The sequence below is a fragment of the Dasypus novemcinctus genome, chromosome 3, assembly GCF_030445035.2.
Source record: "Dasypus novemcinctus isolate mDasNov1 chromosome 3, mDasNov1.1.hap2, whole genome shotgun sequence".
In the NCBI taxonomy this organism is placed as follows: Eukaryota; Metazoa; Chordata; class Mammalia; order Cingulata; family Dasypodidae; genus Dasypus; species Dasypus novemcinctus.
Genome location: NC_080675.1, coordinates 103,836,621 through 103,854,434, shown reverse-complemented (window position 1 = coordinate 103,854,434; position 17,814 = coordinate 103,836,621). Strand labels below are relative to the sequence as shown.

At 38.9% G+C, this 17,814-nt stretch overlaps 1 protein-coding gene across 1 annotated transcript in view; it reads right to left on the bottom strand.

Annotated features, from left to right (window-relative positions):
- The window catches only part of AVEN (apoptosis and caspase activation inhibitor), a 197,402-nt gene that overhangs the window by 10,485 nt on the left and 169,103 nt on the right, over positions 1-17,814 (bottom strand). The window contains exon 4 of the mRNA XM_071212397.1: positions 428-498. Within this exon, the coding sequence (XP_071068498.1) occupies positions 428-498 (71 nt within the window). The remainder of the gene's footprint in view (positions 1-427; positions 499-17,814) is intronic.

Here is a 17,814-nt window from a genome sequence, read left to right as displayed (position 1 = left end):
GGCCAGCTCCACACGGGTCAAGGAGGCCCAGGGTTTGAACCGCAGACCTCCCATGTGGTAGGTGGATGCCCTAACCACTGGGCCAAGTCCGCTTCCCTTGAGTTGGACTCAAGGACCTTTTAACTGTAAGCTGCTACCCCAAATAAATATCCTTTATAAAATCCAACAGATTTCTGGTACCTTGCATTATAGCACTCCTTTGGCTGACTTACACAGCCAGGTATAAAGATGAACTCTAGATTAAAGGAACTGAATAAACTAAGCCCCTTGAAAATTTTCCAAAACAATTTTGGTAACTGAGAATAAAATGTACATGAATTATTATACTCTTTTTATTGTGACAACTCTATCTTAGCAATAATGAAAAAGGTGTTAGCATACAGGCTTGAGAAGAGCCAATGAATATTCTAGACAATTTTAGCTTTACCTGTTTTGGATACGAAACTCCACCATCCCACTCTTTCTCCTCAGCAAACCGGAACTGTGAGAAGGAGTCCCCTGAGAACAGGAAGAACATACAGTTTTATGTAAAAGCCAAAACTCTCAGTTCTCTAAATTTCCCTGCCTCCAAAAGCAAAAGTGCCAGTTCTGAAGAACAAAATTTCCCAAAGTCAGTGCTATCATTCAAAAGAAGGTCACGGCTTCCACAACTTTACATAGGGATCTGTGCATGGTAAGCATTTGAAAATATTGTTGGCAACGGAATTCAGAAACTTATATTTATGATTTTGGGGGTGGGAAAGGCAAAAGAGGGAAGAGAAGAAATGGAACATAAGGAAAGAATGGGTTCTAGACTGATCAACAGTACAACAGACTTAAAATAGCTCTTTGAGGAGAGGTGATCAATCTCTAGCATCACTCAAAAATCACCTAATCAGAATTGTCAAATGCAAAATAAAACTCAAGGAATGTGCATTAGATTAGTTAATGTGAATCATGTTGCACTGCTCTGAGCTCTTGGGATACGGGAACTTGAGTATGTTAGGTGAAAATAAACTAGCAGGGAAGATGATACTGTGCCTCAAGCTTAAGTCACAAGGCTTATTTTGTAAATGTGTATATATCTGATTATTTGCTTTAAGATTATTTAATTTGAAGTAAAGAATTACTCTTTGCCTAGTTAGCTTTCAGGATCCTCCAAAATTTGATCCCATCTCATTAACCCATATTTACTTCATAGACTTTCCACTAATAGAGTTAGCCTTTTTTCATCTTCCTTACATATTTCATACCCCATCCTGTGTTCATTCCTTCATTACCCTTTCTTCTTGTCTAGCAGACCCACCTACCTCCACGTATTCAGATTCTATTTCTATTTCAAGATCAGGTACAGGCCCACTTCCTCAACTCTGATAATTTTCAAAATCTATTCTCTATTTCTAAATCTATTTTCTACATCTAAATTAACAAAGGGTGCTAAGGGGTAAAGAATTAAACAATGAAGACACAGCAGTAAAATTAGAACCTACCATGACCTCAACCATTTCCAATACTCAGGGCTCACAGTATTAACATCTGACAAGATCAAATTCAAAAGGACCAAGAAGAACACTTTTTAACATGAGAAAGACTACAATCACCTCTCTTAGTCATTGGCAAATCAAAAATTATGACATAAAGGATCTGAATTTAAGGATGGCTTGAATGTGCATGTGAGTATATATATGTGAAAGTATATATGTACATGTATTTATTAAGATATGTGTATGTACTTTCTTTATAAACATACATGCCTTGCTCATTTTTTAAAAGAACTATAAGGTTACAAAAGAATCAATCAATTCTAAAATGTAGCCATCATACAAACCATATTTGCTTATGATAATGCAAATAAACAGAAATTAATCACAAAAGTAAACATGACCAAAAAATAAAAATATTTGGAGATTTAAAAATTGTCTCATATAGCTTTTTAAAATATATTTTTATTACAGACAGAAGTTGTGATCTTATAAAACAATCAAGTACATGTGTAGAATTCCCGTACGACAACCCTTCAACAACACACTACACTGTTGTGGAACATTTGTTACAGATTATGAGGTAATATCATCAGACTATTACCACTAACTTTGGTCCACAGTGTACATTTGGCATATTTTTTCCATACCCGCCTATTATTAACACAATACATCTTTGGCATTGATGCAAGAATTTAACAGTATTGCTGTTAACTATAGTCCATAGGTTACATTAATTGTATACTTCCCATGCTGCTCACATTCCCACCATACTGCAATAGTGACATATATCTGTTCTAGTTCACAGAAAGACATTCTTGCATTAGTATTATTAATCACAATTCTCATTCACCTCTGGGTTCACTGTGTTAATTCAGTCCCTAGATTATTCTCTAGCTTTCTTTCAATTGACATTTACATCCCTAGACTATCATTTTCAGCCATATATTTTTTTAAGATTTATTTTATATTTAGCCCACCCCACCCCACTCCTGGTGGTCTGCTCTCTGTGCCCATTCGCTGTGTGTTCTTCCATGACCGCTTCTATCCATATCAGCGGCACTGGGAATCTGTGTTTCTTTTAGTTGCGTCATCTTGTTGTGTCAGCTCGCCGCGTGTGCAGTGCCATTCTTGGGCAGGCTGCACTTTCTTTCGCGCTGGGCAGCTCTCCTTACAGGGTGCACTCCTTGAGCATGGGGCTCCCCTATGCAGGGAACACCCCTGCGTTGCACGGCACTCCTTGCGCGTATCAACACTGCGCGTGGGCCAGCTCCACACGGGCCAAGGAGGCCCGGGGTTTGAACCACGGACCTCCCATGTGGTAAGTGAACGTCCTATCCATTGGGCCAAGTCTGCTTCCCCATTTTCAGCCATAATCCCATTAATAAACCAACTGCTACTCACTATAATGTGTTATCATCAACTCTATTTCTACATATTTAGTCAAGTTAATTAAAACTTCTACATACATTAAGCATCAGTACACTTTCTCAGTCCTACTCTTATCTCCTAATAACTTATATTCTAGGTTTTAATTACATGTGATTATTCTTCATATTTAGATCAAATTAGTGACACCATGCAATACTTGTCCTTTCGTGTCTGGCTTACTTCACTTAAGTGTGCATAATGTCTTCAAGGTTCATCTATGTTATTAAATGTGTCCCAATTCCATTTCTTCTTACAGACACAAAGTATCTATCTTATATATATATGGACACTTAGGTTGTTTCTGTCTTTTGACTAATGTGAATAATGCTGCTATGAACATCGGTGTGTAAATATCTGTTTGATTCACAGTTTTCAGTTCTTCTCGATATATTCCTAGTAGAGGAATTGCTGGATCATATAGCAGTTCTATATTTAGCTTCCTGAGGAACCACCAAACTGTCTTCCACAGAGGCTGCACCATTTTACACTCCCATCAACAATGAAGGAGTGTTCCTATTTCTCCACATCCTCTCCAGTACTGTTTTCTATTTTTTAAATGATAGCCATTCTATGCAGTGTGAGATGACATCTCATTGTCATTTTGATTAGCATTTCCCTAATAGCAGTGATATTGAAAATTATTTTTCACATGCTTTTTGGCCACTTGTATTTCCTCTCTGGAAAAATGTCTATTTAAGTCTTTTGCCCATTTTTTAATTGGATTGCTTGCTCTTTGTTGAGTTGTATGATCTCTTTATATAGAATGGAAATCAAACTCTTTCTGGATATGTGGTTTTGAAATATTTTCTCTCATTGAGTGGGCTGCATTTTCACCTTCTTGGTGAAGTCCTTTGAATCACAAGTGTTTACGTTTGAGGAAGTACGATTTATCCATGTTTTCTTTAATTGCTCATGTTTTCAGTGTAAGGTTTAAGAATGCACATCCTACCACCAGGTCTTGAAGATGTTTTCCTACATTTTCTTCTAGGAGCTTTATGGTTCTTGTTTTTATATTTAGGACTTTGATGTATTCTGAGTGAATTTTTATATAAGGTGTGTAGCAGTTTGATATAATTGATGAATTCCAAAAAGAAATATTGGATTATGTTTGTAATCTGATCTGTACCTGGGCATGATTGATTATCATTAGGGCATGGAGTCCTGACCCAGTCCCTACCCCTTGGTGGGTGGAGACTCACGGATAAAAGACATGGCAAAGGACAGAATTAGAGCTTTTGATGCGGGAATTTCTCATGTTAGAGTTTTATGCTGAAGACCCAGGAAGTCAGCACCCAGAGAAAAGAGAAGCCAGCACCAGGAAGGAAGGAACCTTAAACCCAGTGAAAAGCAAGCCCCAGGAACGTAGAAACCCAGGAAGCCTGAACCCTAGCAGATGTCATCAGCCATCTTGCTCCAAATAGATTTTTTTTTTGTCTTTATTTATTTATTTTTTAATGGTACATTAAAAAAATATGAGGTCCCCATATACTCCCCCACCCCCCTCACCCCACTCCTCCCACAACAACAACCTCCTCCAACATCATGGGACACTCACTGTCCAAATAGATTTTGGTGAGGGAAGTAACTTATGCTTTATGGCCTGGTATCTGTAAGCTCCTACCCCAAATAATTACCCTCTATAACACCGAGCAGATTTCTGGTATTTTGCATTGGCACTCCTTTGGCTGACTAATTCAAGGTGTGATAGGGGTCCTCTATCTTTTGGCTATGGATATCCAGTTCTCCCAGTGCTATATGTTCCATAGTCTGTTTTCACCCAGCTGGATAGTTTTGCAAGGCTTGTCAAAAATCACTTGACCATAGAAGTGAGGATCTGTTTCTGAACCATCAATTTGGTTCCATTGGTCTATGTGTCTATCTTTATGCCAGTACGATGCCGTTTTTACCACTGTAGCTATGCAGTATGATTTAAAGGCCGGAAGTGAAAGTCCTCCAACTTCGCTTTTCCTTTTTAAGATGTTTCTGGGTCTTTGGGGTCCTTTACCCTTCCAAGTAAATGAGATAATTGTGTTTTCCATTTGTTTAAAGTTGCTGGTGGAATTTTTATCAGTATTGCATTGAATTTGTGTATCAGTTTGGGTAGAATTGACATCTTAATGGTATTTATTCTCCCAATTCATGAGCATGGAGTGTTCATCCAATTATTCAGAACTTTTAAAATTTCCTTTAGAAATGCATTGTAGTTTTCTAAATGCAATTGCTTTACATCTTTGGTGAAGATTATTCCCAAATATTTGATTCTTTTATTTGCTATTGTAAATGGAATTTTTTCCCCTGACTTCCTCCTCAGATTGTGCATTACTAGCATATAGAAACACCACTGATATTTGTGTTTTGATGCTCTACTGAAATCGTTTATTAGCTTTAGCAGCTTTGTTGTAGATTTTTTGGGACTTTCTAGATATAGGATCATATCATCTGTGATTAGCAGAAGTATCACTTCTTCCTTTCCACTTTGGATGCATTTATTTCTTTTTCTTGCCTGATCGCTTTAGCTAGACCCTCTAGCACTACATTGAACAACAGTGGTGATAGTGGGCATCCTTGTCTTGCCCCTGATCTTAACAGAAAAGCATTCATTTTTCCACCATTGAGTAAAATGTTAGCTGTGGGTTTTTTATATATGGCCTTTATCATGCTGAAAAAGTTTCCTTCAGTTCCTATCTTTTGTAGTATTTTTATCAAGAAAGGATGCTATATTTTTTTCCTCCCTTTCCCCCTCTCCTCGCCCCAGTTGTGTGTTCTCTGTGTCCATTTGCTGTGTGTTCTTCTGTGTCCACTTCTATTCTTGTCAGCAGCACCGAGAATCTGTGTCTCTTTTTGCTGTGTCATCTCTCCATGTGTGCGGTACCACTACAGGGCAGGCTGAACTTTCTTTCACTCTGGGTGGCTCTCCTTACGGGGCGCTTTCCTTGCGCATGGGGCTCCCCTACGAGGGGTACATGTCTGTGTGGCATGGCACTCCTTGTGTGCATCAGCACTGCATGTGGGCCAGCTCCACATGGATCAAGGAGGCCCTGGATTTGAACCATGGACCTCCCATGTGGTAGGCAGACACTTTATCCATTGAGCCAAGCCCGCTTCCCAAGGATGCTATATTTTGACAAATGCCTTTTCTGTGTCAGTTGATATTATGTGATTTTTCTTCTTTTGATTTATTAAAGTGGTTTATTAGTTAACTGATTGTCTTGTGTTGAACCACCCTTGCATGCCTGGTATAAAACCCACTTGATTCATGATGAATAATTCTTTTAATTATTCATTAATTAAAAGAATCCAGCTAATTGCTGGATTCAATTAGCAAGTATTTTGTGAGGATTTTTGCATCTGTATTCATTAGGGAAATGGGTCTGTAATTTTCTTTCTTCACAATACCTTCACCTGGCTTTGGTATTAGGGTGGTACTGGCTTCATAGAATGTTGAGTAAGATTGGTAATCTTCTTTGGATGCTTAGTAGAACACACTTCTGAAGCTATCTGTTCCTGGGCTTTTCATTTAGGGGATTTGTTTGATGACTGTTTCAATCTCTTATGATTGGTTTGTTGAGGTCTATTTCTTCTAGGGTCAGTGTAGGTTTGAAGGTCTATTGCTGCTATTTAGTTCCCTGAGACCCTGTTCAATTATTTCCAATATTTTCTTCATCTATTCTTTTATACGTTCACTATTGGAAACGTGTCTTCAAGCTCACCAATCCTTTCTTCTGACTCCTCAAATCTGCTGTTATATGCCTCCAGTGTGTTTTTTATTTCATTTACTGCAACTTTCATTCCCATAAGATCTGCTATTTTTCTATGTATGCTTTCAAATTCTCCTTTGTGCTCACCCAGTGTCTTCTTAATATCCTTAATCTCTTTATCTGCCTCATTGAATTTATTAAGGAGATTTGTTTGAACATCGATGATTAGTTGTCTCAACTCCTTTGTCATGTGGAGGCTTATCTTGCTCCTTTGGGCTGTACATTCCTGTTGCTTGGTATGGATTTTAATTCTTTTGTTGGTGTCTTGGCATATGACTTGCTAGATGTATTTATTCTAAGGCAGTTTCTCTCTTTAGTTTAGGGCTATCTTGCCTTTTCTCCCTTACTGGTTGTGTAGTAGGAGCTGAAGATGTAGTTAGTGCTACAAGCTGTGGAGATCAAAGCTGCCCATGTTGACCCAGGACCTGATAGCACTTCTCCCGCCTTTCTCCTCTGCCAGGGGTATGGACAGAGCCACAGCCTTGTGTAATAATCCAAGTCATGCAGGCCAAGACCACCTGTAGCTGTCTGGACAACTCTCCTGCCCTTTCCTCTCCTGCCTAGGGTAGGGATGGAGCTGCATATGAGGGCAACAATATGCCACACATGTCCAAAATTACTGTGGCTGCCCAGGTAGATTGATGTAGCACCAGCTCCTCTCCTCCCCTACCAGGGGAGGGAATGAACCCTCTGGAGTATTCAACAATCTAATCCTTGTGGGTCAAATATGACTGTAACTGCCCTGAGAGGCTGAGAAAACATCAGCCTCCTCCTATCCTATTAGGGGGTGGGGGTGGATCCACAGGCACCCAACAGTTCAGTCCATGCAGGCTGAAAGTACCAGCCATTGCCTGGAAAGGCTGAGGAAACACCAGCCCCCTCCTATCCTATTGGGGGGTAGAAGGGATCCACAAGTACCCATGGTGAAATCCCTGCAGGCTGAAGGTGCTTGCCATTGCCCAGAAAGGTTGAGGAAACACAGGTCCCCTCCTATCCTACTTGGGGGCACAGATGGAGCTACAGGTGCCCAACAAGTCAGTCTTTGTGGGCAAAAGCACCTGCAGTTACTCAGAAAGGCTAGGGAAACACCACCCCCCTCTTGTTCTATCAGGGGTGGAAGTGGAGCCACAGGAGTATGTGCATGCCAAAAGCACCTGCAGTTGCCCAGATAAGTTGAGGCCCCTCCTATCCCATGGGGAGGAAGGGAAGGGTGGAGATGGAATCTAAGATGCTCAACAAACCAGCTCATGTGGGTCAAAAGTGCCTGCCATTGCCCAGAGAGGCTGAGGAAACAAAGCTTCCCTCCTATCTGATTGGGGGGGTGGGATGGAGCTACAGCTGTCCAAGTATCCAATCTGTGCAGGCTGAGAGCACCTGCAGGAGCCCAGAGAGGCTGAAGAAACACCAACGCCCACCTATCCCATGGGGGTGAAGGGTTGAAGATAGACTCAAAGGCATTCAACAAACCAGTTTGTGTGGACTGAAAGCATCTGCAGTTGTTCAGAGAGCTGAGGAAACAGCTCCTCTCCTTTCCTACTGGGGATGGGGATGGAGCCCCAGGTATCCAACTATTCATTCTGTGCCAGCCAAAAGTGCCCACAGTTACCTGGAGAGCCTGGTGCAGGTCCTGCCAGCTTCCTCCCAGAGGTGGGACTGGACAGTCTGATCTGGGTGGAAAGAAGCCGGTCCCTATTGTCACTGTGATTTTCAGTCAGCCCGGCTTCCCCTCATGCTGTGGGTGGAGTTAAAATGGCAGCTACCTGCCTCTTTCTGACTTGGACAGGTTCAAACTTTAGTTGTTCTTAGGATTATATGTAGCCTGCTGAATATACTAATCAGTTGCTGAAGTCAGTAGACAACTGTCTCTTCCTTCCCCATTTTTAGGAAATAGAGCTTCTAAGTCCAGCCACGGAATAGCTCCCAAGGCATTTCTGCCACCAGTGGAGGGTAAGCACTGGGTTCCATGGCCACAGGGTTTTTTATAATCACAAATCAAAACACAAACTGTAGAATTAGGATATAGAAAAAAATAAGTTAATACAAAACAACCCATAAGATATGACTAAACTTGGTATCAAATAAAAGTTAGTCTTAAACACTTTCATTACTAAACAAAGAATGAAAATAAAGCAGTCAAGTAGTTTATAAAATAAGTAAAAAAGAAGAAAAGCTGGTTAGTAAAAGAAACCAAAAGAATTTTTTTAAAATTTAAGAAATAAATACACCTATACTGTTACCTAACTGAAAGACAGGGTACTGTTTAAAAGTATAAACTAATACAACTGCCTAGTTTTTTTATTTTTTGAAAGGGCAACTAGTGCAATTAGGAAGAGACTGAATTAAAAGATGTCAATACTGGAAAGCAGGAAACAAAAATATGATTATGTGAAGGAAATATAGTTGTATGCCTGGAAGACCCAAAGGAATGAGAAGAAAATTGACTAAAAACAATAAAGGGTTCAGAAAGTTCACTCAATTACAAAATTGTACAGGCAAATAAACGGCTTTCTCATACACAAATAAAATCCAAAACAAAATGGAAAAAAATATTGCATTCATAGTAGCAATAACACAAAAAATTCCCAGAAATGAAGAGGAATAAATGCTCATTTAATATTTTTAAAATAAAATTTACTAAGGGAGATGAAACATGCCTTATGTTTAAGAAAGTCACAATAGTATAAAGATACCAATTTTACCTATAAAAACTATAAATTCAATATCAATCCGAATTACAAGAGATTTCACTTGTCAAAACTATTCAAACCGCACTTGAAAATGGTGAAGAACTTGTCCTATTGAACATAAAATTGTATTCAAAAGCCTCGATGAATAAAATGAATAGCAACTGGTAAAAAAAAATACAATAGTCAAAACAGAAGAGAATCTAGAAATAGACACAGTATTTGGATATTTAGTGTATAGTAAGAATGGAATATCCTATCTATAGAGAAATAATAGATTGATTAATAGTGTTAAAGCACCTGGTCAATCATATGGAACATTAAGCTAGATTCCTAGGAGTACTTCACTTCTCATACAATAATTCCAAACAGATCTACAATTTAGACATTAAAAAAAAAGGGGGGGGGGAACCATGACATCGGTGCAAAAAAAAAAGCAGGGCTGAAATTCTTCATGACCTTGGAGTAGGGAAAGCATATTTTAACAATCACAAAAAAAATTTTAATACATAAATTGAAACTACAAAGTTGAGAAAACTCTTTAGAAAATAAAAGGAAGGGTTACTGGCTTAAGGTGTTTGATGGGGGGGGGGGGGGGGCGGGATTGTGGAGCATCTGGCACAAGGTGCACCTGGGGCAGGCTTCCAGGGAGTTTGTGAGTGCTCATCTTGTCAGTGTGTTATATCAGTGGGTGAACACCATACAAAGAGTGGGAGAGTGTTATGCCCCCATTCTGGGGAGGCCCGATGTTCTCAAACCAGAGGGGTGGGTGTCCCTCAAGAGCATGGGTGGCTCCCACGAGGGAGGACAGACTAGTATGTCAAGCCCTCAGTATTGCAAATATCTATGAATCTTATCCTTCAAGCAGTGAAACTTAGTTGTCACTGTGGGCCCTGAATAGAATAGTTGGAAGAGGGGGTAACTGGGGGGCAATGGAAGTGTTCTGCATGATCCTGCAATGATGGATACAGGCCATATTAAATATCACCAAAATTTATAAAGGTGTATAGTCTAAAATGTAAATCATAATGTAAACCACAATGTAACCATGATTAGTAGCTATGTTTCAATACCTGTATATCAGTTGCAGCAAATGTAACATCTACTTGTAAAAAGATCATTGCTGGGGAAGAGGGAAAAGGGTTTGATGTTGGATATATGGGAGTTCCCTACATTCTATATGTGACTTTACTGTGATCTAAAATTTTTTTGAAGCAAAATAAGCATTTTTTAAAAAAGATTGTAGACACTGAGGAAGAAATGGAAGACTGCCTTGCCACTTACATTCAGGGCAACACCTACTACAGTGATGAGAGGCAAAACGTCAAAAAAATTTTTATAATATTTTTCATTTTTTTAATACCCCAATTTATTTTTTACTTTATTTTAGTTTTTCTAAATTATTATGTATTCCATTTATAATCTTTAAACCTATCATTACTATCTCATTTTCCTATTAATTGAATTTGCCAATATATTAGACTTCATTTTTGAAGAAGTTTTGTATCACAGACGGGTTCAACTATGGCAGGGGAGGAGCACTGGTGTGGGGTGTCATTGACGGGGGATGCATGGGTGGGAGGGGCTTCTCCAGGGCATGCATCATGCATATAGGGTATATAGATATGTTCAGATGTTCATTGGGTATTGACATAGAGGGTAGAGTATCAGACGGCAATGAAGGAGTGCGGAGTTCCCATTCTAGGAAACTCTGCTGCACTCCCCAATGGAGCAGCATAATCCCCCAAGTACAAGGGCAAAGACCAGAGAAGGATGGTCCAATGATGGGCCCTTGATACTGATGACTATGCATATGAGACTGTACGTTTGAAATCTCAACTAGGCCTAGAACTGCAGGGTGCCTAAGAGCTACCTCCTGAGAGGCTCCATGATGCTCAAATGTGGCCACTCTCTAAGCCACTCAGCATGTCCCCAATTTGGAACATGACTCTCTGGTGCTGAGGGATTACTGCCGAGCACAGGCTGGGATGCAACTAGAAAAAGACCTTGAATAAAAATGGGAAATGGAAAAGACAAATGAGATTATATGGCTAAGAGACTTGAAAATGAGTCAGGAAGTCATCAGAGGGGTCGTGCTTACACATATCTCAGCAGGATCTCAAAGACAGCCAAAGTAGATACAACCCCTGGTACTAGTGCTCCTGAGGGCTAGGGAGACAACCAGGTCCTACGGTCATGACAGATGACTAGAAGTTTGGTACCGTGCCAGTGGACCCCACTATGGAATTTGTGCTCTGGAGTATGATGGAGTTGGACTCAGATGTGACCTCTCTAAGCATGCCTCTTCTGTCACTTTTACTGAACCTGTGGTTGGTGCTGGGGTTGGTATATGCTCAGGAGACTTGAATCTCTGGACTGTCTATGTGCCAGCTGGGCCCTGAGCCTCAGCAGAGTTGCAACACCTACTCTCCAGTTCGTTGGACTTAACAGGGAGGTGACAATGGTCAACCACCACACCAGGGAATCAAGAGAGTCTATGGCTGCAAGCAGGAGAATTCCATCCATCAGCCATGTGGGATCTAAGTCCCCTCTCAATTTAGAGGTGGAGTGGACATCGCCATCCCAGGGTCCTCAGGATGGAGAAATAAAATATAGATTAGAATGGACTTACTGGTATTCTACTATAGAATTATTGTGACTCTAGCAAAGGAAGAAATTATATCATTGATGTGGAGACAGTGGCTGTGGGAGTTGCTGAAGGCAGGGAGAGGGAAAAAGAGGTGTGATATAGGGGCATTTTCAGGACTTTAAGTTGTCCTCAATAATATTGCTGGGACAGATGCAGGATGTTACATATCTGCCATAACCCACTGAATGGACTTGGAGAGAGTGTAAACTACAACAGAAACTATAATACATGCTGTGTAGCAATGCTCCAAAATGCACTCAACAAGCGCAATGAAGGTACCACACTAATGAAAGAAATTGTTGATGTGGGAGGAGTGGCGGGGGTGTGGGGAGTGGGGTATATGGGAACCTCTCATATTTTTTATGTAACATTGTGTGATTTATGTATCTTTAAAAAATAATAATAAAAAAAATTGGGGAGTGGATGTGGCTCAAGCAGTTGAGCACCTCCCTCCCACATGGGAAGTCCCAGGTTCAGTTCCGGTACCCCCTGAAAAAACAATGAACAGACAATGAGGGGGATAAATGATCAGTGAACAGACAACAAAATCAATGCACAAACAATGAGCAGACAAGCAAAAACAATGAGCAAACAACAAGCAAAAACAAACAAGCAGGAAGCAGATGTGGCTCAAGCAGTTGAGCACCCACCTCCCATAGGGAAGGCCCCGGGTTTGATTCCCAGTGTCTCCTAAAGAAAAACAAACAGACAACGAGCAAAAACAACAAGCAAAAGAAATAAAATACTAAAAAACATTGAATTGTATGCTTAAAATGTGTGAATTACAAAGTTCATGAACCATACGTCAATTAAAAATTGTTTAAAAAAACACATATATACTCAAAAGATGACACAGTAGAGAAACATTTGTGTTACATATTATAGGAAAAGAGTTAATGTCTCAAATGTATTAATACAAAAAGCTTTGACAAATCAAACAAAACAACTCTATAGAAAAACAGGAAAAGGGAAAAGAAGAAGAAATATGAGTGGATAATATACCTGTGAAATAAGTAATAGATGAATAAATTTTAAAATTCAGTTTTTAAAAGTTGGCCAAAGAGCTAAATGCCTCCTTCATCTGTGACCTCTACATTATAAATGATTACATGATTATGTAGATTACTATATGGTATAATCAGGAAAGCTCCTACCTCACACTTTATATAGAAAGCTACTCAAAATGGATCAAAGACCTAAAGACAAGAGCCCAAAGTGCCAAACTCTCAGAAAAGAACATAGGGAAACATCTTCAGGACCTTGTGTTAGGCAATGGCTTCTTAGACTTTACACCCACAGCACAAGCAACAAAAGAAAAATAGATACATGGGACCTCATCAAAATTAAAAACTTTTGAGCTCCAAAGGACTTTATCACCAAAATAAAATGCCCAACATACAATGAGAGAAAATATTTGGAACCACATATACAATAAGCGTTTAATATCCAGAGTATATTAAGAAATCCTACAATTCAATAAGAAAAAGACAAACCCCAATTCAAAAATAGGCAAAAGACTTGAACAGACAATTCTCCAAAGAAGATACACAAATGACCAAAAAAGACATGAAAAAACTGCTCACCATCATTAGCCATTAGGGAAATACAATCAAAATCACAATGAGATATTTCACACTCACTATTCGGTTAGTATTAAAAAACAAACAAACAGAAAACTACGTGTTGGAGAGGATATGGAGAAAACACTCAATATAAAATGGTGCAGCTGCTGTAGAAGACAGTTTGGCAGTTCATCAGAAAGTATAGAATTACCATATGACCAGACAATCTCTCTATTAGGTATATACCCAAAAGAATGGAAAGCAGGAGCTATGTGCACAACAATGTTCACAGAAGCATTATTCACAATTGCCAAAAGATGGAAGCAACCCAAGTGTCCATCAACTGATGAATGGATAAGCAAAAGGTAGTATATACATTCAATTAAACAGTAGGCTGTAAAAAAAGAATGAGGTTCTGATACATGCCCCAACACAAATGAATCTTGAAGACATCATGCTGAGCGAAATAAGCCAGACCTAAAAGGGCAAATATTGTATGATCTCACTTACATGAAATAATTAGAATATGCAAATTCATAGAGTCAGAAACTAGAACACAGGTTACCAGGTACCAGAGTTGGGGTGGTGAATGGGGAGTTAATGCTTAATTGGTAGAGTTTCTGTTTGGGATGACAAAAATTTTGGTAGTGGATGATGGCAATGGTAGCAAAACATTGTGCAATTAAATCCACTGAAGTGCATATTTGAAGGTGGTTAATATGAGAAATTTTAGGTTGTATATATGTTACCAGGATAAAAACAAAAAACACCATGAAATTGTACAACACAAAGAGTGAACCCTAATGTAAACGATGAACTATAGTTAATAGTATAATTATAATAATATTGTTCCATCGACTGTAACAAAGTTACAAAATGTTAGTAACAGGGACAACTGTGTAAGGGGGTCATATAGGTACTCTGTACTCTCTGCAGGATTTTTCCATATAAACCTACAACTGTTCTAATAAAAAGAAATGGGGGGAAGTGGACTTGGCTCAATGGATGCCTACCACATGGGACGTCCGCAGTTCAAACTCAGGACCTCCTTGACCCTTGTGGAGCTGGCCCACGCACAGTGCTGATGTGCATAAGGAGTGCCCTTCCATACAAGGGTGTTCCCCGTGTAGGGGAGCCCCATGCACAAGGAGTACGCCCTGTAAGGAGAACCACCCAGCGCGAAAGAAAGTCCAGCCTGCCCAGGAGTGGCGCCACACACACGGAGAGCTGATTCAGCAAGATGACACAACAACAACAACAACAACAAAAGAAGAGACACAGATTCCCGGGCTGCTGACAAGAATAGACGTGGACAGAGGAGAACACACAGCGAATGGACACAGAGAGCAGACAAATGGGGGCAGGGGGTAATAAATAAATTAATCAATTAAAAAGAAAAAAAAAGAAATGGGGTGAGGGGAAACCAATGCACCAAACATGCTATTCCAGCAACAATGCTGTAATTGATATGCATTAAATGAAAGCTGAGATATAGGTGATACTGAGACAATTTTGTTATACCTTAAAAGTCAACTATATTGCTCTAGTGCCAAATTTCTAGAGTTAAAAGTAATGTCAGATTTTAAAAATCAAATAATTGTGTGAGGCAGTGGAAATGCTAGAAAGCTAGAAATAAAAAAGATAAGAGATGTCAGCACTCTTAAGCGTGCTTTTGAAAATATTCAGAAATAAAGTTTCAAGTAGTATATAATGCCTCAATTTTGGGGACTGCTTCAGTAAAACTCATCACCATAAAATAAATCTCCAAATCTAATACTACGAGGTTAAGTCTAGTCAGATACTATTAGAGAGATTGACGAGTTTAACTGTTGATTGGCAACATAATCATCAGCAGTTCTCTATTCTGGCAGAACTAGATGAACAGTATCTTGCACCCCTATATGCTACAGTTGCAAGTTAGCTTCCATTTAGTATTGCAAATGTACAGCTTATTTAGTACAGTGACTACAGGAGGAATCTAACAGCTGACAGTGGTGAGAAATTAGTTTATAAAGTCAAAATTAAATCCAACTACTAAAACCTTTTATAATAAAATTTCTATAATTTAGTTGAAACTTCAGATTTTTTTCTTGCAGCCTAGAAGTTCATTCTATGACAGTGATATTTAATTTTGGCTTCAGCCAAACTGTGATTTAACACTTACCATTTGGCCAAATGTATTTGGCCAATATGTATTTGGTATACCTGTCATATTCAATTAATGACATGCTATGGGGTCATTTAAAAAATTAGGTGGTTGTATATTAATTGACACAACAAGATACCCATTATTTCAACTGTTAGATGAATAAAGCAAATTTCAGTACAGTATGAATTACATATATACACATCACCAAAATATGCACACAAATAAGTCTTAATATTCTATACCTATTTTAAGAATGACTATCTCTCAGAAGGTGGAATTGAAGAAGACGTTTCCTTTCTGCATGATACAGCTACCAGTTGAATTTTCTCTTGTAAGCAACAAGAAATTTTTATTTTGGAAGTGAACCAAAGAAAAACTAAGAAATCTAGAAAAACACTAATGTTTCTTGAAGGTCATCACCTTCTCACAATGCATTTAGTAAAGAATATCCATAGATCTCAAAAGGTGGAACCATAGATTTCATTTGCCCTAACTTTATGAAACTAGGAAAAGCCTTAGGACTACAGAGAATGAAGGGCCCTGACCAAGGCCACATCATAGCCTGGTAATTGCTGGTCACCAAGACCTCTTGGCTCCTAGCATTGATTATTACACCTATGACTAATAAAGCTCTTTCTACTCCTTCCACTAAGTTTCTTGGCTATCTTTGAGCTCCCTAGAACAAAAATAAATGCTCAGTATTTTATGATATTTGATATACTAATATTTGATATATTGTCAATGTTTGAAGATATGAAAAATCAAACTAGGAAATCAATTAAACTAAGGACAGGTTATTTGTAAGAGAAAAGAATTCTTCATTTTAGGAAAGGAATCACACCTCAAGAGTTCCTTTAAATAACTCCTAGGCTACCTTTTAAAATAAGAGTTTTTATAGAACTCTAATGTCAGTGAAATAAAGGTGAGACGTACCAACTCCATCATTATATTTATAATACCCAGGATGCCATTCTGCCTAATTTCACAAACTGGTCTAACACACATCTTATATCAGTGGCAATGTGGACAATAAACTTGCTAGAAGTCCATAGTACCAATATGTTTTCTAAAGGCTTACCATCCAGTCATAAATAATATAGCATTGAATTCTAAACTGACCCTTTTCAGCCCCTTCAGCATAAAGGGCCTTTATCCAAGCAAAACTACTTAAAATAAAGACCTCAGGTGGAAGGTAGGCTGGGATTACAAGAAACCATCTTCACCCCAGCAGAAAGAAACCTGTGAAGACTTGTATAAGTCTCAACACCACATATCAGGGGAATATGAATAATGAGTGTGAAAGATGAAAGATTTACCCAAGCCTAGTAACATCTGGTTCCAATAATTTAGTAGTGGCAATTCCCATAAGTAACATTTGTCCTAGCTATTAGGATCTTTTTTCTCATAAAAATGATCCCAGTGTAATGTGTTACCTCCTTTAGGAAACCAACTCCAGAAAGGAAAAGGAATGGATCACCAACTCTGGATGAGTATTTCATTTTAAGCTTCATTTTACTGGCTCTTCTTCATCATGGTCATTTTCCTTTGGTTTCCTGATTGGTGTCCTCAATCAGGACACCAAGTCTCTGGGAAATGACAAATAAGCTCTATAGGCTAAAAGTTCACAATCTTTAGAAAGAGAGAATATGTACCAGTACAACAGTCACCACAATAAAATGTTCCCTATTCTTTCTCTGAACTTCTCTAGTCTCAGTTATGAAAGATGGTAAATATATTAGGAAGATCAAGGAAGTTCCTCAGGCTACAGGCTAACCCAGATCAATACAGAGAAAATCTACTGCTCAGTGCATAGGACAAAAAATTCCTCACAACCCCCAATTTCTAGCTTTCATGGATAAGACTCTCTAGGTGCAAATGTCATCCACTTCAATAGTTATTCTAAAACAAAGCAACAGCTAACACATATCTTGGTGAGGAAGACTATGAAGCCACTACAGTGATTACTAAAACACGCTGAGCCCAGAGAACAAGGCAGGTAAGAAAAATCTCCCCTCCTGCACAATAGTGACTTATAATTAGCTTTCTCACCAGCTGTGGTGACCAAAAAACCACTGAGCATCAAATATCCACATTGAGCACTACAAAATGGAATGTGCCTA